General features: G+C 52.8%; 6 protein-coding genes across 6 annotated transcripts; 1 reads left to right on the plus strand and 5 right to left on the minus strand.

Moving 5' to 3' along the window:
- Window positions 1–333: 333 nt before the first annotated feature.
- On the minus strand, window positions 334–2,053 carry E0L32_000790 (uncharacterized protein; the record flags this gene model as incomplete). Its single annotated transcript, XM_031142698.1, has 7 exons — window positions 334–383; window positions 439–572; window positions 626–717; window positions 777–858; window positions 910–1,761; window positions 1,820–1,855; window positions 1,914–2,053. The coding sequence occupies 7 exons, from the start codon at window positions 2,051–2,053 to the stop codon at window positions 334–336; spliced, it is 1,386 nt and encodes a 461-aa protein (XP_030994324.1).
- Window positions 2,054–2,812: 759 nt separating this feature from the next.
- On the minus strand, window positions 2,813–4,452 carry E0L32_000791 (uncharacterized protein; the record flags this gene model as incomplete). Its single annotated transcript, XM_031142709.1, has 4 exons — window positions 2,813–2,940; window positions 2,994–4,235; window positions 4,291–4,378; window positions 4,441–4,452. The coding sequence occupies 4 exons, from the start codon at window positions 4,450–4,452 to the stop codon at window positions 2,813–2,815; spliced, it is 1,470 nt and encodes a 489-aa protein (XP_030994325.1).
- Window positions 4,453–5,604: 1,152 nt separating this feature from the next.
- Window positions 5,605–6,992, minus strand: E0L32_000792 (uncharacterized protein; the record flags this gene model as incomplete). The annotated part of the gene is made up of 5 exons (XM_031142720.1): window positions 5,605–6,065; window positions 6,119–6,183; window positions 6,238–6,620; window positions 6,676–6,780; window positions 6,843–6,992. The coding sequence occupies 5 exons, from the start codon at window positions 6,990–6,992 to the stop codon at window positions 5,605–5,607; spliced, it is 1,164 nt and encodes a 387-aa protein (XP_030994326.1).
- Window positions 6,993–9,572: 2,580 nt separating this feature from the next.
- E0L32_000793 (uncharacterized protein) lies at window positions 9,573–12,300 on the minus strand (the record flags this gene model as incomplete). Its single annotated transcript, XM_031142731.1, has 6 exons — window positions 9,573–9,626; window positions 9,689–10,387; window positions 10,447–10,599; window positions 11,767–11,910; window positions 11,976–12,239; window positions 12,295–12,300. 6 exons carry the CDS (start codon window positions 12,298–12,300, stop codon window positions 9,573–9,575), a joined length of 1,320 nt encoding a protein of 439 aa, XP_030994327.1.
- A 1,493-nt stretch (window positions 12,301–13,793) lies between these two features.
- E0L32_000794 (uncharacterized protein) lies at window positions 13,794–14,395 on the plus strand (the record flags this gene model as incomplete). Its single annotated transcript, XM_031142742.1, has 2 exons — window positions 13,794–14,120; window positions 14,180–14,395. 2 exons carry the CDS (start codon window positions 13,794–13,796, stop codon window positions 14,393–14,395), a joined length of 543 nt encoding a protein of 180 aa, XP_030994328.1.
- Window positions 14,396–14,621: 226 nt separating this feature from the next.
- E0L32_000795 (uncharacterized protein) lies at window positions 14,622–16,011 on the minus strand (the record flags this gene model as incomplete). The annotated part of the gene is made up of 2 exons (XM_031142753.1): window positions 14,622–15,789; window positions 15,848–16,011. The coding sequence occupies 2 exons, from the start codon at window positions 16,009–16,011 to the stop codon at window positions 14,622–14,624; spliced, it is 1,332 nt and encodes a 443-aa protein (XP_030994329.1).
- Window positions 16,012–19,217: the final 3,206 nt, after the last annotated feature.

Consider the following 19,217-nt stretch of genomic DNA (forward strand, 5'->3'; position numbering starts at 1 on the left):
ATAATGCTATCAGTGATATCGCCGGAAATAGCGATAAGGAGCGCGATAGACATGATTAGATTCGTTATCAGCTTGGGGCCGAATTGTCTGTCAGGTTCGATCTTATCTCCTGGCGGCCTTCCTGAAGCCGTGACAATCTGGCTCCTTTCCAAGGAAGGCGATGACGCATCTTGGCAGACAGGTTCGAATACGACTTCTCACTTCATGTCGTACGATATGCACTCTTGAATCTGGTGTCACTAAAAATCACTACCGCAAGGATCTCACATCACAATAAAACCGTCAAGTCGTCTACTTTGGAACTCTTCCTGTATTTGCTCTCTAAGTATCTATTTACTGCAGGCTAGAAAGGACCTGGTCTAGGGGCTCAATCAAAGTAGGAACTGTCATCACTGTCAGTACGATATCATTCTAGTTGTAAACAAAGATGAAACTCACTATGTGCCTCCTCGAAGATGAGCATCGGCCGGAATCGGACGGTCTGGACGCCGCAAGTGCCAACATTGACACCGCGGGCTTTCATGGCTTTGACGAGGGCTCCAGCATCGACAGTGTCGAAAGCAAGATAGGTCCTATATCTTGTTAGCTCACTCGCATGAGGATTCTGATTGCACCATGGCCTTACCCTTGACCCTTGCCGCGGAGGTTCATCACCAGCGTGGGATACTTGCTCGCCAACTTTTCGAACTCAGCGTAGAGCACCTTTCCAACTCGCGCCTACATTTTCACAATCAGCCCTGGCTTGCTTACAATCAAGGATTTGTCACAAGTCTTACGCATTGCGAAACGAGATCCTTCTCCAGAATCTCGCCAATAACAGCCTTGCTCATGATGACACGGGCGGGATCACCGATCCAGCTGGGCAAAGTCAGTCTCGCACAATTTGCCCATCCCTATCTGATGACTCACGTGTTGAACTGGCGGTACGCCTTGTCCGGCACTAGCATACGATCGCCAAAGAAATAGCCGGCCGTTTGTGCCTTCTTGGAGAAGGTCACGATATCCGGCGGCGACGTCAGGTTCCAGTGCTCGTGACCCCAAAATTTGCCGGTGGCGCCGAACCCGGTCTGCACCTCGTCGACGATCATGACGATGTTGTGCTTCTTGGTGAGGTCTCGCAGACCCTGGAAGAACTCCGGCGAAGCATGGTTGTCGCCGCCCTCGCTCTGGATCGGCTCGACAATGACGGCCACGACGGGAAAGTGCCATGACTTGATGAGGTTCTCCACCTCGAGCAGGCAGCGCTGCTCCTCGGCCTTGTTCTCTTCAGCGTACTTCTCCAGCGGGTATCTCAATTTAGGGAACGGGGCGTGGGGCCAGTCGAAAGAGGGGATGTCGAGCTTGTGAACGGCCTTGGATCGGGTGGTAGAGAGACTGCCGAAACCGCGGCCGTGGAAGGAGTCGGTGAAGCTGAGAATGGCCAGGTCAGGGGATCCAGGTTTGGTGTTGGAAATGCAAGATGCGACCTCCTCGTCAGTCCACTCGGCACCCTCTCCACGCTCCCGTCGGCGATAAAGCATCATGGATGCCTTGTACGCAAGCTCGTTGGCCTCTGAGCCAGACTGAGCCGTGAAGATCTTGTCAAGGCCTTTGGGAGCAACGCGCAGAAGGCCATCGGTTAGCAGGTCGGGCCACCTGCTGGAAGGAAAGTTGCCAACCGCGGGTCGGTTGACGAGGGCAGAGATCATCTCGGGAGACTTGGCGGCCTCGATAAGTGTAGCATTGTTGTACCCGACAGGAATCGAGGCGATTTGGGAGTACCTAGTCAATTCTAGGGGTTAAAATTGGGCACTTCGTCGCATGTGGACAGTGAACTTACACATCGAGATAGCGGTTGCCGTCCACGTCGACGATACTGCCCGCTGTTAGTATCCGTACACAAACACTGGCGTGGTGTGGCGTGCGGCACATACTAGTTGCCAGAGCTCTTGTCGTAGTCGACGACGAAATGGATAGCTCGCGCATCAAAGAAGGCGTCAAGGCGCTTCGATGCTGCCTTGGACAGCGGGCCAGGCACCTCCGTGGCGACGGAGTTCTCAAGGACGGCAGGCATTCTGACGACGATGGATACACAATGCTCGATATTGAGAATAACGGGATGGAAAGGAAAGTGTAGATAGACTGTAGGCCTCAGTCGTTCAATCTGGTTATTCTTCTTTGTAAATCGTTTTCAAAGTGAAGACGGAGGGCCATTTACATGTGATCTCCAGAGGGCTGGGCCGGATGCGGGGAGACAGCTCACGCTTAGGGCGGCTCTAGACCGGATGTCATCTGCTACAGGATGTGACTCTGTCTCTGCCACTTCCGGACGCCAACTTTGAGGAGAGTGCTACTCAATATCCGGCTCGGAGTCAGGCGCCCATGGTAGATCGGAAGCGGGGCTCGTCACTTGGTGTGCGATGCCACCATGGCCGGCCCGTGTCGTGTAGCACCCCGGGCCGGACCATCTATCTACGACGCTAGAATTCACGTTGAACGATGCCGGTCTTGTGACAAGATATCCAATGCGTCATTACTCTTTTGTATCAAATAGATTTTTTGAGCGAATAATTAAACTCACATCAAAGGAGTATCGTTGCTGTCTATCGCAACGTCAGCTCTTTAATAAACAAGGGCAACATCGAGTTGACGATCATCAAAGCATTAGAAAACTTTGCAGTGAGAAGGTTCTAATTTGCAAGTATCATTTGAGACGTCTCTATATGAAAGATCGAGTACATAGGTACTAGCTCCTTTAGAAGGTGGACATCACCCAGGTCAATTATCGCAAGTTATGGATGATCGGAGAGTGCTATTGCAACCTCAAAGGGTTTTACGTGTTGATACCCGTCATGATCATCTTCGTGATAGTAAACTCATCAATTCCGTACTTGCTTCCCTCACGTCCAAACCCGCTCTGTTTCACACCACCAAAGGGGGCGGCAGGATCGCTGATCGCACCTAAGATAGCGTTAGTTATTGCGGCTCCGAATGTACATTACTTTGCCACTTACCGACGTTGACACCAACCATGCCAACCTCGAGAGCCTCCGCCACCCTCCAGCAGCGTCTTGAATCTTTACTGAAGAAGTATCCAGCCAGGCCAACTTCGGAATCATTCGCCAGCTCGATCGCCTCTTGCTCGGTGTCGAAGGAGAAGAACGCCGCAACAGGGCCAAAGGTCTCTTCACTGCATACCTTCATCCCGGGCTTCATATCGGCCAGGACCGTAATGTTGAAAAAGTTGGGGCCCAAGTCCGACAGCGGTTCTCCACCGAATACGACGCGTGCACCTTTAGAGACTGCATCCTTGACATGGTCGTGAACCTTGTTCGCGGCACGCGCATGAATTAGAGGCCCGTGGGTCGTTGCCTCATCAAGACCGTCGCCAATCTTGAAATTCTTCACAGTGTCGACCACTCTTTGCAGGAAAGTCTCGTAGATGCTGGAGTGAACCAGAATCCGATTGGCACACACGCAGGTCTGGCCAGATATCCGGAACTTGGACGCAATTAGACCGCGCAGCGCAACGTCAAGATCTGCGTCCTCAAAAACAATGAAAGGAGCGTTTCCGCCCAGTTCAAACGAGAGCTTCTTGAGGGTTGAAGATGACTGGTTCATCAAAAGCTTTCCCACGGCCGTAGAGCCGGTAAAGGAAATCTTCTTGACAATAGGATGCGTTGTGAGGACCTTTCCGACTTCCACGGTATTGTCCAAGGCCGTAATGACGTTGAAAACACCGGCCGGTATTCCCGCACGATGAGCAAGCTCTGCGAGGGCCAGAGCGCTCAGAGGGGCCTCGCCCGGGGCTTTGATAACCACGGAGCAGCCAGCGGCCAGAGCTGGGCCGACCTTTCGGGTGATCATAGCAGCAGGGAAGTTCCAGGGCGCGATCAAGCCGCAGACACCAATTGGCTCTTTCAGTGTGATCAGCCTGCAGTCGGGGTTGCTAGCCTGGATGGTGTCGCCATAAATCCGAGGTGCCTCTTCCGCAAACCACTCAAGGAATGAAGCCGCGTACTTGACTTCGGTGCGTGCATCTGCCAGGGGCTTGCCATTCTCCAGAGTGATGATGAGGGCAAGATCCTCGATGTTCTCCATCATGAGGTTGAACCAGGCACGGAGCAAATTGGCGCGCGCACGTGCAGGCGTCTTCCGGTACGACTTGAAGGCGACATCGGCGGCCTTGATGGCAGCTTCTGTATCCGCGGCACCAAAGTCCGGACATTGGCCTACCTCTGCGCATGTTGATGGGTCTGTAGAGACGTTGGTCAGTCGTTGCTGAGTGGAAATCGTGAGGGCGAGACTCACTGTCAACGGCGAAGAGCTTGCCAGACTGGGCTGGAAGCCATTGTCCGTTAACATAGCATTGCTGCTTGAACAGCGACGAGTCTTTGAGCTACGTGAAGAGCATGAGATCGCTATCTCTCAACCGGCAGAAGAGCGTGTGACAGTTCATACCTGGGATGTCATGGTGAATGCAGGTGCTTGCAATGACGCGTGATACAGGATTGTCTCGCGGAGTCAGATGTTGCCTCTGCGGCAGCCTTTCTTCAATTGAGTGACGCAGCTTGGCTGCCAGTGACTTTTATCGTTAGCGGTTGTAATACACTGTGCCGCAAGTTTCTGGAAACCGGTCCTGGTAGGCAAGACTCTGAGTATCGGCCACTACCCTAGCGCCGCCGAAAATCGCATGCCTTATCAATTCGTTGTCGGACAATACCCGAAGGAATGGGGGGACCGGCTTTATCACGACCGGATGCAGCTTGCCGGGCCCACCGCCGGCCCTGGATCTCTAATAACAGTTGGGCCTCCGTTCCCAGCTATTAACACCGCACTAGTCCGGCTAGTAAAGAGCTGACGATTCACAAGGTGCATGCACCATAAGAGCCAAGCACAATGAGCCAAGGACGAGAGAGAACGCGGGGAAGATCGTCAGAATCTTGGCTTTCCCGGTCCCGTCTGATCAGCAACTTCGACGCCATATGAAAACCCTAATGGGACCTGCCTCACCCCAGCCCTCTCTGTCAAGATGCTCCTACTGCAAAGCTCGCTCGAGACAATTTCACACGACGAAAAGTGGTCAAAATCGATGAGAGACTGTTGCGACTTCTTCGTACACTTGATTTCGAGGCCGGCATCTTCTCTGGTATGTTATTCCTGTCAGCAACAGTAGCTTCGTGAATGGCGCCATCAGCCGCCACTAGAAAGCCGTCTACGAAAGTCGTTTGCGGCCCTCAAACGATTGGCCTCGTTATATCAAGACCTTTGCCAGCAACAGGGCCGTCACCCGGTTCGTCACGGTGCCAGCGGTGTTGATACCCAATACCTTCTTTGCTCTCCTAAAGCAGGCGCGCCAAGGCCGAGAGGAGATGCTCGAGACAGAGTGGGGGTGCATTCAGGGTACCTGACCTTCCGGCGAGGTCAAAGATCTGTGCTATGGCTGGAGAATAGGTGTGGTACTAAGTAGTGAAGCAAATATCGCCTTGGTGAGTGGTTGGAACTTCTTTGGTCACAGCAACTAGATGGCTTCAGACATCAACGCTATACGCATTCAGTGCTACTATGGCATAGCTAATGAAGGAAGAATGTTCGAAATGGTTGGAAGTCTCCTCTCCATATCGATCATATCTTGTGCTCCTCCTGCCTGATCGAGGTAGTCACCTTGATAGACTTGGACCTTGTTTCTCTGCTTGGGCCCGTGAGTTCCTCATCGCTACCTCCTCCCCTGCTCGGCCACTCGGAAACGACATCTCGGGTCCAAGACTTGTCGTGGAGGTCATTCCTGAACTTCCCGGACCGGGACTCCTCCTCGTCTTCGATTCGGTAGGCGTCGTCGTCGCCCCTCATGAATGTTGTCAGCGAGAACGGAGCACGGCTGCGAGGCTGGCTGCCTCCGCTCTTGGGTTGGCCGCGGTACCCAGATCCGAGTTGGTCTGAGCTTTGGAGTCCGGATTTGTTCGTGGTCAGGGTGCCAAATTTTGCGGCAAGGATGCGGAGCAATGGTCGTAGGGTGGCTAGGCTGCCCGCAGTTACGGCTAGGCCTTGTTCCGTAGTGGACCAGAGCGCGATGTCGAGAGTAGCCCCTAAGTATAGCGTCAGCTCCTGGCATTGTATCGGACTTTCTAGCGGAACTTACAAAGGAAGTCGGGGTTTCTAAAGTCCTTGACGAAGGGGAATCGCACCACGACGGCGGAGCTCGCGCTATTATTTTGATCAGTATTGGACTTGGACCAGGGCACAGAAGCAACAACTTACACACACGCCATCGCCATGATGGGGATCAAGGCGATCTTGCTCCTCCGGTCCATATTCAACTTCCAGACCAAGAACATGGGAAGGATGGCGCAAGTAAAGTCGGAGATGACACTGAACACGCTGTACAGGTACGTGAGTGCAATGATGACCTCAACGTTGATGCACGACCCCTCTTGGTCCCTGTTCCAGAAGAAAGATATCGGCCGGCACTGAAGCAAGGTGACGAAGAAGAAGATGGCTCCGGTCAGAACGGTGATGCACATGGTGCCGTACACGAGGAAAATGTCGATCCTCCGAACTGTGATTCGAAGGAGGAAGTAACCGATGGAGATCTTGGACGTAATCATGGAAAGGCAGTACCAGAGATAGCAATACCACCAGTACTAGCAGTCACTATTAGTGCGTGCTTGACCAATTGCGATAAACAGGATTTCTCACCATCATTGCTTGTTTGAAGTCCTCGGCATCCAAATCCGCGCGGTGCCGGCCCGTTCCATAATGAACACCAACCAATGCGAAGCTAACAAACAGAGAGAAGAAGATCTCCAAATGGCAACTGTTAGCATTGAAGGGAGGTCAGCCCAGTCCGGAGCGGAGCGACTCACATAGGCAAAGACCATCAAATAGTCGTCAATGCCGAAATTCTTGACAATGCATGTTCTCACATAGACCCTCAGAGAAATGGCGATTGTCGCTGCCGTGATGAGGGTGTAGCAGACGGCTTGCAGCTCCGGGCCTCGATTCTCGATTGCCATGGCTGCTCGCTACTGCTGTGCCGCCGGGAAGACCTTGGGAAAGCCTGTCTGACAGGGTAGAAATAAACGGCCCTGTCTGTCAAGCAGCAGAGGCGCCTGTCAGATATATGAACCGTTTCCAAGTCCCAGAAAATTTAGACTACATGCCGCATTCCGCTCCAGAAGTGGGTAAGGGGAACACACCAGACTGAGGATTGTAGAGAGGAGGTCCACACATGCAGACACTGGCGTGCGGTCAGACTCGCCTATCTTTTGGTAAGCATCGCTCATCCTGCGATGGCGATGTACTCCATGCATGCTGACTGCCGAGTGCGATTATCGGTTTTCTGCTCCAGAATGGGTTAACGAGACCACGAAGCAGGTGGTATTTTGTGGTGCAGGGGGTGTCTCCAGTTCGCGAGACGGGGCATCGTGCCTCGGCGGGACAGGGAACTGGGGTTGGGAGACTTGACCTATGGTGGTGCTGACCATCCACTCCGAAGGCAATTTCTGGAAGAGTCGGCCCACCGCAAGCTCCATCGCCAAACCATTTGCATGTGCAATAGTCAGGGGCAAGCATCAAGTCTCGTGGTAGTCAATGGCTAAGGTGTTTCATGCTGGAAACCCCGCAGGAGAGTCAACTGCGACTCAAGCACGAGGCCATGTTCTTTGAGGGAGAAATGCTACGTTCTGTGGCATTGACATGTTTTGTGCGGATCTTTCAGGGGTTAGACTTGGGGAACCACGTGGTTTGCACAAGATGTCGGGTCTGTCTCGCCATTGTTGGGAACGTGCCGCTCCGCATCGACACGCAGACGATCGTGGAGATATCAATAGCTTCTATATCCACTCAGCTGACGAACTCTCAGGTGAGGCTTCAATTTCACGTTGCTATTGGCATCCACTCCTTGGGTGCCACAATGGTTCTTTTTTGCTTTGAAGCCACTCTTGATCCGCACCGCATCAACTTGAAGAGTCTGGCCTCCCAAGCCGGCGACCACTACCAGAGTGGTGGATACGGGAATGGGTCTACGCCATGACCTCCGCCCCCGACACGCACGCCGCGACACCAGACTAGGGCCGCATCTTCGTTGGATGTGGCTGATCCCTCTTTCCCTCGGCAATTTTTGCTGTAGATAATTCGCCGAAGTCGAATCTGGACCAGAAGAACCTGACTCGAGATCCATCCAACATCACATATCAGAAATCCAGTCGAACGACGGGTCGATGGGAATAATGGGAATAAATCGTGATTTCTCCACTTGCGAGTTCTCGCCACCGCTCGCTCCCCCTTTCATGTCAAAGCGGCACTCCCAGCGCCCAGAAAGCCTCATGCTTGGCTGTGCACTAGTTAAGCGAATTCTCCGCATGGGATCATGTTGAATGTGCTTCAGTCTATCTCAAGCTTCTCCTCATGATACGTGATATCTAGCGACACAACCTTATTAGCCCCAGCTGATTTCGGACACAAGGACTAAGACTTAAGTAGGTACTCTTGATCGCCCACGGATCGGCAGATCTTCTCTTGAAGCCCAATTTCCCGTCAAACTCAATGTAGCAAAGCGGGTATGAGTACGAGCCAGGCCAGCCACTCACTGTCGAAACCGATAGAATTAGCATTCAGACCAGGCCAGTGTCGCAAATACGCGAAGGTTTGTCCTCGTCTCCTTGATTGTCCTGCACACTGAAGTACAATGAGAAGAGCGAGACTTACTGCTCGTCGGCTGCCCTCGAAGGCAGATGCCGTTGTAGAGCCTGTCTTTCGACACTGGTTCCTCGTACTACTCGCCCTCGCCGAAGAATAGCACAGACAACACTGTCCCACAACGAGTTGGGAAAAGAGAAGCGGCTACTTCCGTTGTTGAACTGAATGTTGCCAGAGCTATCCTACCACACTGCGGGCCATCTGTGATGGAGAATGTGTAGTTGCGCTTGAACACCCAAATGTCACGCACTGGTATCTGTAGGACGTCAATACAACTTCCCAATGGACCACCAGGGGAACCCCATGCCCTCATTTTGCGTCTATCGAACTGCATAAAGCCGCAGGGATAGGCATGTCTTCGTCATAGGTAGTGAAGCGCTGCCTTGCGCTGCCCTTCTGTGCACCATCCGTCCACCAGACTGGACTTTCGGGCCAGCTATTGATGATAAAGAATGGATACTCCTTGTCCAGCTCCAGTGATGGGGAACATACAAGGATCGTCCCAAATGACCCTTTCCTCCACGCGATCGTCTATATCGGCACTAGGTCCCAGCAATCTAACATTCGTCTTGAATTTGGAGAGCAATGCTACCGAGAGTGAGCCACAGAATGTCAAGCGATCTCTTCCATCGGGTTCATTGACTTCGACTCAGTTACTCACCAACGCACTGACTATGTACACTGTTCCGGTACGACGGAACGCACCCCTTCCTATTGAATAGAACAAGGCTTCTCGGTCAATTTGGTTCGTTAAGCTTTAATTTGAAGTCTAAGCTATGCAAATTCCCTCCCTCGATTCCAGCAGTGGAACATACACCCGGGCAATGAAGCTGCATCGAATGAGTGAAGGACATAATCGCGTCCAATAATCCTTAGTGTCTTGCCGTCCAGCCACTTTATGCACACTGGGAGTAGTAAGGCGGCGAGACTGCCTTACATGTGAGCCCGGCCTGAAACTGCATGTCAGTACTCATACTAGCACCGCCTTTGTAACTTGGAGTTGTCCACTTACAGCACAGTTAGTGCAGCCAGTGTACCCATTGCCACCGCACTGCTGGAACTGAGCCTGCGCACAAGCCGACCCGCTAGTCGACGACCCGCCGTTGCCGGCATCGGTGCCGCCGCTGCCTGGGTCGGCAGTGATCGCCTTGCCAGTCGTCCCCTTGCCGACCGCGCAGGTCTTCTCGCAGCCGCTCTTGCAGCCCGAGCCGGCGACCTTGGTGGAACCTCCGTCGATGACGGCGGGGCCGGGAGCGACGTAGGTCGAGACGGTCGAGTGAATGTTGATCAGGATACCCGGGTCGCTGGCCTTGTACGCGCCGGGAAACTTGACGGTGCTGGAGGGCAGCTTGCCGCCGCCGCCGCTGACGGTGATCTGGTAGCAGGTCATGTAGAGCTGGGCGCCGCCGGACTGGCCCGCGACGTGGAGGGCGACGACCTCGGCGCGCAGGAGGTAGTCGCCGTCGGGGATGTCGGCGGGGATCTTGACGTCCATGCGGCCGCAGCAGCTGTTGAGGTCGTTGGTGCCCCAGTTGTCGGCGTCTCCGGCGTAGGCACCGGACTTGGCGGACCATGTGTCCTGGAAGATCTTGAACCAGCCTGTCGAGCCGTCCGCCTTGGCGGCATTCTCGACCTTGGTCATGTAGACGAGGACGGGACCGTAGTGAGCGCCACCGATGGCCTCGTTCTTGCAGTTACGGTCGTTGGGTTGCTATGCAGGGCCATGACGTTAGCTCAACGAGAGGGAAAGTCTAGCTCAAGGTATCGTACCGCGTGCATCTCGACCGTCACGGTTCCACCGGCTTTGACGGGGCACTTCCCGGCAACTCCCCTGGCGCCCCCAACGTTGCATCTAACATCGGCGCCTCCAACATTTGTCACCGGATTGTTGTTGAGTGGGACACGAGCACATTGGGTGCCGTGCTAAGAGTGTCAGTACCCAGGCTTCTTTCTTTGTTAGCCGGCCAGGTGAGACTTATCATATCAACACCGTCAACCCACAGTTGCTGGAACATGGAGTGGGCAGCAACATTCTGGACAGCTAACACTGCAATCGTGGCGAAGAACGTCGACTTCATCGTGCCGGTGATCAGTAGTCAAGATGGCGATGAGTGGGGGGACTGGGCGAGAAACGTCACAACATTCCACGAAATACCAAGGAGGACTGCCCCCATGAGGCATATTATATCCCTCCACGAAATCAACGAGTCCAATCAAGGTGGGTATATAACCGGCATATCATAGTATCGGCCCTGTTGAGAACGATGGGGTTACCTTTTAATCAGTGTGCCGGATCGCAGTCAGCCTTCACCACAGAGTGCCTAGGCCTTAGGCTCCCACTACGCTTCCGCAGGATCACACGCAACGCCGAGCACATTTCTTCCTTGGACCTCCATATGCCGTGGGGCACACGGCCAAAGAGGACACCCTCGGGCCAAAAATCAACATCTTTAGACTGGAGTGCCAGGAGGCAACCCCCATGTCTGCCCCAGGATTGAGCCGTCTTGAAGGTGGGATCCCCACAAAAGTTCATTTACGCGGGACGAGCACGAGGGCGTTCTGCGGCAGATCGCGGCGCTGCGGTTGGCTGACCCCGGTTTCCCTCTATTTACGCGCAATTTCAGCCGGCAGAAACGGCTTCTCGTACCGTCCGGGTAACGCCGAGTGCGGTTCGTCGAAATGGAAAACACGATTGCCTCCGTCATTGGTCTCGGCACTCGCACAGCTGCCACGCATGAGATATCCATTCCTAACAGAACAAGCAATTCCGATTTCTACCTGGTCTTTGGAGCAGGAAAATGTAAGCCACTGTAGGAATAGTCAGTCCAGGCCAGTGTTGTAACAGTATTTTACTTGAACCAAGCTCGCTATGTGACAGAAACATTTGGCTGAAAGGATAGCCTTCACGTGCTGAGAAACTCCGAGGATGTTGACCATTGATCCTAACCCGTATATCGACTTCTATGGGCTAACTGCTTGGAGTGATTGTGAATGTGGCAGAGACATCTGTCCCATGATCAATTGAACAAGACAACTGTCACCCATGTTAGCTTCGTTTCCATCCAACACCCAAAGGGCTCGAAGACTCACATCATAGTTGCTCCCATTGGTGCTACCCACTTCGTCCGGAAGGAAGATCGTGGAAGGGCTGGCGCCAGAGAGAAACCTTTTCAACTGGTCATCACCCTTATACCCGACCTCATCGTAGAAGAACTCATCTGGCACAAGACCCATCTATACAGTGTAGCGTTCAATCAGCTCACAACTCACGCCCCTATGAAAGGGATGCATATACATACCCGGCAATGATTGCTACCGATCCATGGCTCGTTGACCATGAGACCGATTGAACCAACCCCTTCCATATTGTAGATTACGATCCCTTCCGTACCGGTCCATGTGCCCCACCATGATTCAAACCTGGCAACCGGTGCATTGGGAGTCCCTGCCGCGATGGGAACCGGAGCGGTCTTGACTGAGCCCCAGTTAAGAATGGTTGCGTGAGTTGCAGCCGGAACCCAGTTGAATGGGGTCAGGTTATTGACAAACAGGTCGACTGAATACTGAATTTTGTATGTCAGTATTTCCCCTCATAACATCAGAAGGTGTTCCACATACGACCATCGTGAGCTTTTTGGTCGTGAATTTGAAGGGCGAGTCAAAAGAGCCAATATTTGTAGACAACACGAAGCAGAGAACACAGCGATATACTCCGGAGCGAGGAACTCTGCATATATATACAAATGGAACCAGATATCTGGATTTCCTCCATATTCGGCATCCCCGCATTCAAACGACAAGCTTGACCAAGTAGTTTGGACGCGCCATGCCCGAGGACCTGGAGCAATCACAGTTGCTTGACTCGAGACACTATTCTCATTGGTCACAGCCCACCACTGAGTCAATATCTCCAAAACCTTATTGAGCTAAATTACACTAGCCTTGTACGTCGTCTAGTAAAGCTGAGAGACACCGTCATGCGATTGGTCCCAGCCTGGCGGGCAACGTTGCTTTAGGACATACCCGAAACCTTCTGACCCTTCTAGAAGCCTTCCTATGTGACCAGAGGAGGCTTAAGGGATCCCTAGGTAGCCATTTTCCAGCCGTGATCTAGCACTTGCCATTGATCGGGCTTCTCAGTTGATCACACACCCGCCAATTGCGGCAGGAATCCACCTTTGCGAGGCACCGCAGCCGGCGCCCTGCCTGCTACCAGGGCTGTGGGGTACAGTGGCTAAATCAGACATCTGACCGCTACCAATGACATAATCCATAACCGACAGTAACTTCACCAGCATTGGAAGAATTCAATTGGAGGACAGAGAGTTTCTGACACTTCGACACGGCCCCATGAAGAGGGTGTCCAAATGACACTAGACAGGCTCGTGCTTCGCCTTGCATTGGCTGAGTTAACGCCTTATGAGCTAGTGTCAGGTCGATAAAAGGATCAAGTGTCGGTGGCGTAGCGACAGCGCTTGTGACATCTAAGCATGGCGTTGAGGAATCAAGGTGATACAGCATTTAAGAGGTCAGACGTATTTTAGGTCAATAACAGTCAGCACCTTATCTACGATCCCTCAGAAGGCTGGTGGCAAACCGCCTGGGATGTCCTTGTGTTGATTGAATCCCGCACAGAAAGTCCAGCAAGTGCCCGTCAATGCACCCGAACAAAGCAACACTCAGAATCGAATTCAACCCAAATGTCTCTTTAATCGTTTCAATTTCTCTTTTCTATGTAGCTTAACAAAGCCCTTATCGGAGTTAAGATCCCGGTCGGGGCTTTTAGGCTTGTGGCGGCCGCATGCTGCAAAACCGTCAGCTTACACCATACCATTTCGGAGTGCAAGACCCGTCTCATTAAGCTGACGACGATGGTCATCACAAGTCTGGAAAGCCTCACTCAAAATATCCTGTGGCTGTCGGAAAGCCAAATTTCCGCAACTTGTCTTTGATAACTCCCACGATGCTCCCGTGTATATAAGTCGTCATGGTTTCTATCCTTCTGAAGTTTCAGCCCATCATCCACAACAACACAACAACTCTTAACAACAACCACACTACACTCCCAACCACTTTCACTCTATCAATCCTCCTCATATTCCACACTCTTATTCAAGATGGGTTTCCAGCACTACTCCGGCCCCGCCAACAAGTTCCCTGGCAAGGACCAGTGGAAGGACTTCAAGCACATCTTCGACCTGAACAAGCCCGAGATGGGCAAGACCGGCAACACCGCCGACGATATCAACCACATCTGGAGCGGAGTCTCCAAGGTTGCCAAGGAGGAGGGCGTTGAGGAGCGCGTCATCTTCTGTATCATCATGCAGGAGAGCACCGGCAACGTCGGCGTCCGCACCACCACCAACATGGACGGCCACGGCACTGCTGGTCTCATGCAGTGCGACGGCAGCCCCGGCTTCCCTGGCAGGCACGGACTTAGCCAGGTAGGTTGTCTTCTATTGACCCTTTTCCATATCGCAGAGGACTAACACTTTACCAACAGGACGAGATCACCTCCATGATCCGTGCCGGCACCAAGCACTTCAAGGCCAACCTCGCCGAGAACGGCAACAAGCGCGACGCCGAGTGCATCTACAAGTCCTTCCGCTGCTACAACTCTGGCAGCTGCAACCCCAACAACCTGAGCGACGGCAAGGGTGCCACCAACGACTATGTCAGCGACATGGCCAACCGCCTGTGCGGCCGCCTCCCTTACTAGAGAATTCTCATTGCATTAATGTCACTTGTTTGAATGCATTGAACCTGGCGTCTCTGGATGGATTTGGCTTAGGGTATTGGTTGGATATTTGTCACTCTTTTGGATAGATCAGACTTCTCCTAAATAAATCAGGCCTTGCGTGATGCTGGCTGTCATCTTGCATAACCATATGCCTCCTTATGAAACTGACTGCTTGATACATGACTAGTCAAAGCTTCTCCCCTGTCTAGATGGGAGTCACCTTCACGTTATTAGACTTCGACATAACATTCTTGTTCTCAGCACGCTCCTCAAGCTTGAACACCTGCAGGTGTCCCTGGCAAGGCGGACCCTTGCACACAGTGATGGTCTTCCGCGTCAGGTTGTACACCACAAAGGCAACCGTCATGCTAAGTTTAGACGTGTATCCCGTAAGAGCATTGCTAGGCGCATTCCGCGCGTCGAAGTTGGGGTGCTGGCACAGACTCTCGGGATAGCTCAGGTGGTCCGAGAACGCCTTGTGGATGCGCTCAACCGTCAGACGCCCATCCTCGTAAGGCCGGACGCCGATCTCGGCCCGCCGCATGCGGAACCAGCTGCTGCCGCCCGGGTAGCGGTCGCGCACGTCGTCGCGGCCGTTGAAGCCCTCGGCGACGAAATGGTTACTGTGAAGGACGTAGTTATCGTCGACGTCGCCGTAGTACTTGTAGATGCGGTCGGGCGCGACCTCGAGCGCCATGCCGAAGCCCTCGCCCGTGGAGACGTGCAGGTTGCCCGAGACGTGGCGCGGGAAGGCGTTGATGGCGACGAGCCCTTCGGAGTAGGTGGTGTACTCGAGGAACACGCGGCGCGCGAGGGAGAAAGGCAGCGCCGGCCTGGGGATGACGTTGTGGAAGACGCCGGAGCGGTCGGTGTAGGGGATGGGCACGTAGTCGGCTGTCGAGAGGAGCGAGTTGGCGGTGACGGCTAGGCCCGCGGCGTTCATGCCGGTGCGTATGAGCTGGCCGGCCTCGGTGAGGATGAACATGGCTGGTATCTTCTCAGAAGGGTGTGGGTGGACCTCGAGATAGATGACGAGGTCCTGCTCGTGGAGGTGGTTTGACATGTCCCAGTTCTGAACGGCCAACGAGTCGCCAGACTCTGTAGCCTTTGGCGTGAAGAAGCCGCTGGTACATTCATTGGCTAGCTCGTTCTCGTCGGACCCAGCGCTCCCATTCTGCTCAGGGTCTGCTCTCCCGCCGTCTTTTAGTAAATACATTGTCCTGGCCAGGTCGTATCGGGCATTGAGCATGATGATTTCTTCGAGAGGCACATCAGCACCCTCGGCGATTCCGCGGAGTTCCTGGAGGCCCGAAGGCCATAGCTTTTCAAAGGCAGGAAGGTAGACATCGTTGATGATTCTGGAGCAGATAGACCTAGGAGACTGTGGTTAATGGCCTGGAGATCATCGCGGTCTGGGTATAATCTACTCACCAACATGGCAGCTTTCCCGGGAGCTTGTAGTAGGCAACGTTGGTATGAATCTTGTCCTTAACCTGTGTCCCGTGCGACAGACCCCGGTCGTAAGGGAGGCCCTCGACTACAATATGTTGATAGACGGAGGGACCAGTAACAGTATCTTGCTCAAGAGAACCCATGTTTACTGTTCGTTCCGCAATGATGAGATGCTCACTCCTTCGCCCTCCTTCATTTATCAAACAATCATTGGGTCATTTTATACATCAAATAGTGCGCCGTCCCGAGGGCTTACACAGCATACGCGGCTCGTTGCCAATGATATGGAGTTCTACGTCGCGGAAATGGCCCGAAATGGACGAATCCGCGATACGCTAGGAAGCCATTTTCCCCAAAGGAGTCGAGATAAGAGGCTTTTGTGACCAAAGTGGAGCCGGGTTCACGCGGGCTGACTGGTCGCAATCCTGTCCCAAAGAGGACGCCGGGGCGATCCGAGATCCCATACCTCTTCGAGCCTGTTCAGCGACGGTCTTCTACTACGGCTTGCGGGGAAGTTTGCTATCTCTTCCAACTCTCCAACTGCAATCCGGGGTAATGGCGAGTCTGCCTTGCCGTTGAGGGATGTATTTATAAGGATTGAGGACCGTCCTTCCTCAAAGCATCCTTCAGACACTATGCTTGCATCGGATTACTCTCCCCTATCATACTTGATTCTTGCCCACCCCAAGCGTTCACAATATGGAAGACAAGAGCAAGAATATCAATCCCGTAAACACTCAAGCAAGTGTTCAGCCGGGCGTCACTGACTCTGTTGTCATGGATGAAAAACCCCATGTCCTTCCAGTTGGGCACGATGACGCGTTGGAGATGTTTGACGGTCACCCAGAGAACTTTGTGTTCAGCAGCAAGGAGTCGAGACGTGTGCTTTGGAAACTGGATCTTATCCTACTGCCAATGGTAAGGCTCCCCTTTCAAGGCCCAGGATGCATGGCACTGGTTCTAATCACGATGATAGATGATAACCACGTGGATCCTCAACTACATGGACAAAGTCGCGCTGTCGGAGGCGTCGATCTTTGGTATCCAGAAGGACCTTGTACGCACTCGCACTAGAGGCACATGCTTGTCTAACTCGCTAATATCCGCATAGAACCTCGTCGGCCGGCAGTACAACTGGTCATCGTCAATTTTCTACCTGGGATATTTTGTCTGGCAATACCCCAGCTCTATCTTGATGCAGAAGCTCCCGATCGGACGGTACTTTGGTGCCATGATCTTGCTCTGGGGACTCACGACTACTACTACCGCCTTCACGAAGAATTTTGCAACTCTCTGCGTCAACCGTGTCTTCCTCGGCTTCTTCGAAAGTTGCATGTCACCCATCCTGACTATTCTTGTGGGCCAGTACTGGACCAGAGATGAACAGCCTTTCCGAGCCATGTTCTGGTGGTCGGGTTCTGCCGTGGGCGCTTTCATCGCCGACGCAATCTCGTATGGCGTCTCTGGCCAATCTTTCACGCGCAGCCAATACTCTATTTGGCAGGTGAGTAATTCCTAGACTGATTGTCGTTGACTTCCAACTCATACATGGCAGATTATCTATCTTGTCTTCGGTCCTATCACCATGCTCTGGGGACTTGTCGTCTTCTTCGGGGTACCAACTTCTCCAATGACGGCATGGTTCCTGAATGCTCGAGAGAGGAAAGTCGCTGTTGCAAGAGTAAGCTACGCCACTGCAGATCCGAGATTCAGGAGCTAAGATATTTCAGGTTGTCGAAAACCATACGGGTATCGAGAACCGCGAGTACAAGGTGCACCAGGTTATAGAGTGTCTCAAGGATCCACAGCCGTGGCTTCTTGCCTTGAACGCCTTCTTGCAGACACTCCAAGGTGGAGGGTTCACATCAGTGTGTTCTGCCATTCCGCTTCGTCATCCTCTCACATCGCTTACCATCAAAAAGTTCTCCAAAATTGTCTTGACCGGCATGGGCTACTCCAGCCGCGAGTCTACGCTCATGTCGATGCCCTCTAACGCTATCCACTTGGTCTCTAACGTTTTCGCGTGAGCCTCGTACTTCATATTTTTACTTAACCAAGGCTAATCACAACAAATAGCGGTTGGTTCTGCGGTCGTGTCATGAACTCTCGATGCCTGATGATGGTTGCCACCAATATCGTATGCCTCGTTGGTGCCGTTCTCATTGACAGTAAGTGCACCTAATAGCACAAATAGAGGATGCATCACTGACCGTAATAGACCTCCCAAGCCATATGACCAGTTCTCGCCTTGGCGCGTTTTACTGTATGTCAGAGGCCGGTTTTTTTCAGTTCTTTTCTTGCCCCGCTGACGAATCACTAGCCATGTATGTGAGCACTGTGTCTTTTGGTATCGGGATGAGTATGGTATCGTCAAACGTCGGTGGCTTCACCAAGAAGGCAACAGCTGGCGTAAGTGTCTCTATTTATCCTCGATGCTACAGGACAATTTGTTGAACATGTCACTAGGTTATGATGTTCTTGGGCTACTGTATCGGCCAGTTCTGCGGGCCGCAATTCTTCAAGCCCGAAGAAGCGCCGCGTTATCCAACTGCATTCCGGGCATTCTACTCGTCTGTGTCTCTTCAGATCATTTTCGAACTCGGCCTCATGTAAGTACACAAAGAGCAAATTAGTTGGGGCAGGGAAGGCTGACTGTGATGTGGCAGGGCTTGGCTTATCGTCCAGAATCGTCGACGAGACAAGCTTGAGGCCGAGGCGGGTGGTCACACTCGAGAGGGGTCTGAACTCATGGACTTGACCGACTGGGAGCAGCCTAGCTTTCGTTACCGATGGTAGGGGACGTCGAACACCAAGATAGGATGTTGGGTTTCTTGGCGGTGTTTTCCACTGTTACCAGAAGATCTGTGGCGAGATCTCTTGTCCGACACTCAGGGCATATGTCTCGGGAGCCGTGTAAATCTGCCGCATTAGTACACATAGCTTGTCCAATCGATCAATGCAGTATACACATTATCAACCTTGCCAAACACGTATGTTATGTATTCTTGGATCTTTGGTCTGCGAAAAAGATCATCACTGAGTAAACATGAAGATGTGCATTTGCTTATTCACGCCACCCACCAACAAACCGTTTCTATAAACATCAATGCAGGCATGTCGCGTGAACCAGACACATAGGAACCAAGGTGGAAAGTGAATAGCACTCCAAGACTGAAGCTGCATTATGTAATTGTCCAAGACTTGGCTGATCCTAGCCCCAGCTAGCTGAGCTGAGTGGGGTTTCACTCGCGTGATACAACCTGTCAACCTGCGAACCTCAGGCTCCTCCTCAGCCTGACGTTCACCTATTGCAATTGCTCATATACGAAATAATGTTGAACATGAGATA

Source organism: Thyridium curvatum (assembly GCF_004353045.1).
Source record: "Thyridium curvatum strain D216 chromosome Unknown NODE_3_length_876553_cov_77.224826, whole genome shotgun sequence".
Taxonomy (NCBI): Eukaryota; Fungi; Ascomycota; class Sordariomycetes; order Thyridiales; family Thyridiaceae; genus Thyridium; species Thyridium curvatum.